General features: G+C 58.2%; 1 protein-coding gene across 1 annotated transcript; it reads right to left on the bottom strand.

The window, feature by feature from the left end:
• Positions 1 to 1,622: 1,622 nt before the first annotated feature.
• Positions 1,623 to 2,000, bottom strand: LOC139052323 (uncharacterized). Its single transcript, XM_070529417.1, has one exon. It carries the CDS (start codon positions 1,998 to 2,000, stop codon positions 1,623 to 1,625), a length of 378 nt encoding a protein of 125 aa, XP_070385518.1.
• Between the last annotated feature and the right edge of the window lie 850 nt (positions 2,001 to 2,850).

Raw genomic sequence — 2,850 nt, 5'->3', positions numbered from 1 at the left:
GTAACCCACATGAATTTAATAATTACTCGGTACATAATCCTTTTATTCATATAAAAACATTAAGTTGTTTGACGAGAGCTTGTCCTGTCTCCTTTCTCGTGTTTCGTTTGTGTGTGCGCTGCCCAAGAATGGATGGTGGTGGTGAAAAACGTTTATTGATGAGAAGGCCAAAAGTTCAAACATTAAAAAGCAGCGTTGTGGGCGGCCTTCAGGCAGCCGGTTGTGGCGTGCAGGCCATGCCTAGTCACGACGTCTTCCGCCCAGTTCACCCGCTGGAGTTGGATATCCGGCTCGGTGCTTGACAAAGCAGCCTCCCACTGCTGCGGACTGGTTAGGCGCCACGAGGCGGGGGGCAAGTGTACCGGGCAGGAGAATAGGTCGTGAGCGTAATCGGCGCGGGAGCCGTCACATAAGTGGCAAGCCGGCGAGGGCGTCCCGGGGTGGAAGAGGGCAAGATGTGCGGGAGTAAGATAGGTATGGGCCTGAAGGTGGCGCCATAAGTGTTGGTGGGGCTGGGAAACGGATTGGTGCGGAGGGGGGAAGGTGAGACGAGAGAGGCGATAGTGCAGCGTGATATCGCGGTACGTGAGGAGCGCGTCGCGCGTATCCATTTCCAGCGGGGGCGGGCTTGCTCAGTCAGTCGAATATCGAGCGATGGAATTGGCCGCCTCGTTATCAAGATGAGGCGAGAGGGAACGGTATCGGAACGCAAGATTACGATGGCCGGGTGTGCCACCGGTCCAACAGCGTAGTTGGAGACCGCAGGTTTGGAGTCGCTGAAGATGTACTTCGCGGAGGTTTGCGTGATGGCAAGGGCAATAGCTGCCTCCTCGGCCTCGACAGAGGTAGAAGTGTAGACTGAGGCAGTAGGAGTGGGTTGGAGAGAATTGTCAGTGATGGCAAGGGCATCTGCTGCGTAGCGGCAGTACGGGGCAGCATCTACGTAAGCCACGGCGGCCTGCCGTTCGTACTGACGCCAGAGCGCGGAGGCTCGCGCTGCTCTACGGGAGGGGTGGTGTTCGGGATGTATATTTTTAGGGAGGGGAGTAACGGTTAGGAGGGGGAAGACATGGGAAGGGATGGCCAGTGATGTGGGAAGAGGAATAAGAGGGGAGAGATTAAGGGTGGAGAGAAGTGCGCGACCAGGGCGGGTGCGGGAGAGACGGAGGAGCTGGGCCGTGTGATGGGCCTCCGTCAGCTCCGTCAGGGAGTTGTGGACGCCCATCGACAGCAACCGAGCCGTCGACGTAGATGTGGGAAGGGACAGGGCTGACTTATGTGCGTGGCGAATGAGGCTGTTGAATTTGTCTTCCTCGGTACGAGAAAGGTGGAGATACAGATGAGAGTAAATGAAGCGGCTGAGAACAAAGGCTTGGGCCAGGCGGCGGGATCGTGTTCGCGCATGCCGTGGTGGCGGTTTCAATGCGGCGCATGAGGCGAACAGTGTGGTGTACAGTGTTTGTGAGTCGAGTGATGAGGGTGGTGTGCTTGCCATTGGACTGAAGACAGAGTCCGATCACGCGGAGGGTAGAGACGAGAGGAATGGGTGTGCCGTCAAGGTAGACGGTGAGTGGAGAAGGCGACAGGGGGGCCATCCTCCCAGGCCGAAGGAGCAGAAGCTCCTATTTGGTCGGGGAGCAACTCAACCCGATGGCCCGTGCGTGAGTCGCTACCGCGTCCACACCTGCCTGTAGAGTGGTCTCCATGTCGCCAAGATTGCCGTTGGTCACCCAGCGGGTTGTGTCATCGGTGTAGAAAGCATGAGACCGAGCTGGGATAGCTCGTAGAGCACGTGCCAGCGGGAAGAGGGTGATGTTGAACAGAAGAGGGGACAAGACATAGCCATGGGGGGTACCCTTGTTGCCAAGGGAGAAGGAACGAGAAGAAAGTGGGCCGTATGAGATTTCGGCTGTGTGGTGGGCGAGGAACGCGGGGACGTAAGCATGGACACGGGGTCCGACATGGAGGGAGGAGAGAGCGTCCAGGATGGCGGTGTGCATGGTGCACATTGTCGAATGCTTTAGTAAGGTCCAGCGCCAGGATAGCTCGAGTGCGTTTGTGATGGGAGGGGTGTAGGACATCCTCGGAAAGTTGGAGCATGACATCCCGGGTGGACAGCTGGGGACGAAAACCGAAAATGGAGTCCGGATAAAGGTCATGATCATCCAGATAGGTCTGGAGGCGGGCCGGGATGACATGCTCGAACAGCTTGCCGAGACAGGAGGTGAGAGATGAGGCGGAGTTGTTCGAGGGCAATAGGTTTGCCGGGTTTGGGGATGAATGAGACACGTGCATGGGTCCAGGAGGATGGAAGAGTGCCAACCTGCCAATGTGTATTGAGTAGATCAGCAAGGACTTCGAGGGAGGGGATGTCTAGGTAGCAGAGTACCTTGTTAGTGATGCGGTCCGCTCCCTGGGCCGAGGTGGTACGGAGTGTGAGTAGCACCGCACGAACATCGCCCACGGAGACGTCCGCATCAAGGTCAGGGTTTGGGGAGCCGGAGTAGGTGGGAAGCGGAGTAGGTGGGTCGGTGCAGATGCAATGGTCCCGGAGGGCCGCCAGGAAGTCAGTATCGGTGAGTGGGGAGGAATGAAGGAGATGGGAGATATCCCTGCGCTGGGAAGCTTTAGTGTGTGTAGGGTCTAGCAGCACCCTGAGAAACGACCACGTGTTGCGGAGGCCCAGGTTGCCTGCCATGTGGTCGCAGGTCTGGCCCCACTGTTGTCTAACGAGAGAGGCGCAGTGCTCCTCCATGTCCAACGCGAGTCGGGCCAAACGGGGGCGCAGGCGGCCTAGGCAGAGGCTGGAAGGAGACGGAGCGGTGGCGGCTGGTAGACTGGGCACCACGG

Source organism: Dermacentor albipictus, unplaced genomic scaffold (assembly GCF_038994185.2).
Source record: "Dermacentor albipictus isolate Rhodes 1998 colony unplaced genomic scaffold, USDA_Dalb.pri_finalv2 scaffold_21, whole genome shotgun sequence".
In the NCBI taxonomy this organism is placed as follows: domain Eukaryota; kingdom Metazoa; phylum Arthropoda; class Arachnida; order Ixodida; family Ixodidae; genus Dermacentor; species Dermacentor albipictus.
The sequence above is the reverse complement of the archived record's forward strand: the minus strand, read 5'-3'. Positions and strand labels throughout refer to the sequence as shown.

Excerpts from the sequence above, each read along its gene's own strand:
- LOC139052323 (XM_070529417.1), bottom strand. The coding sequence starts at position 2,000 with ATGCACACCGCCATCCTGGACGCTCTCTCCTCCCTCCATGTCGGACCC.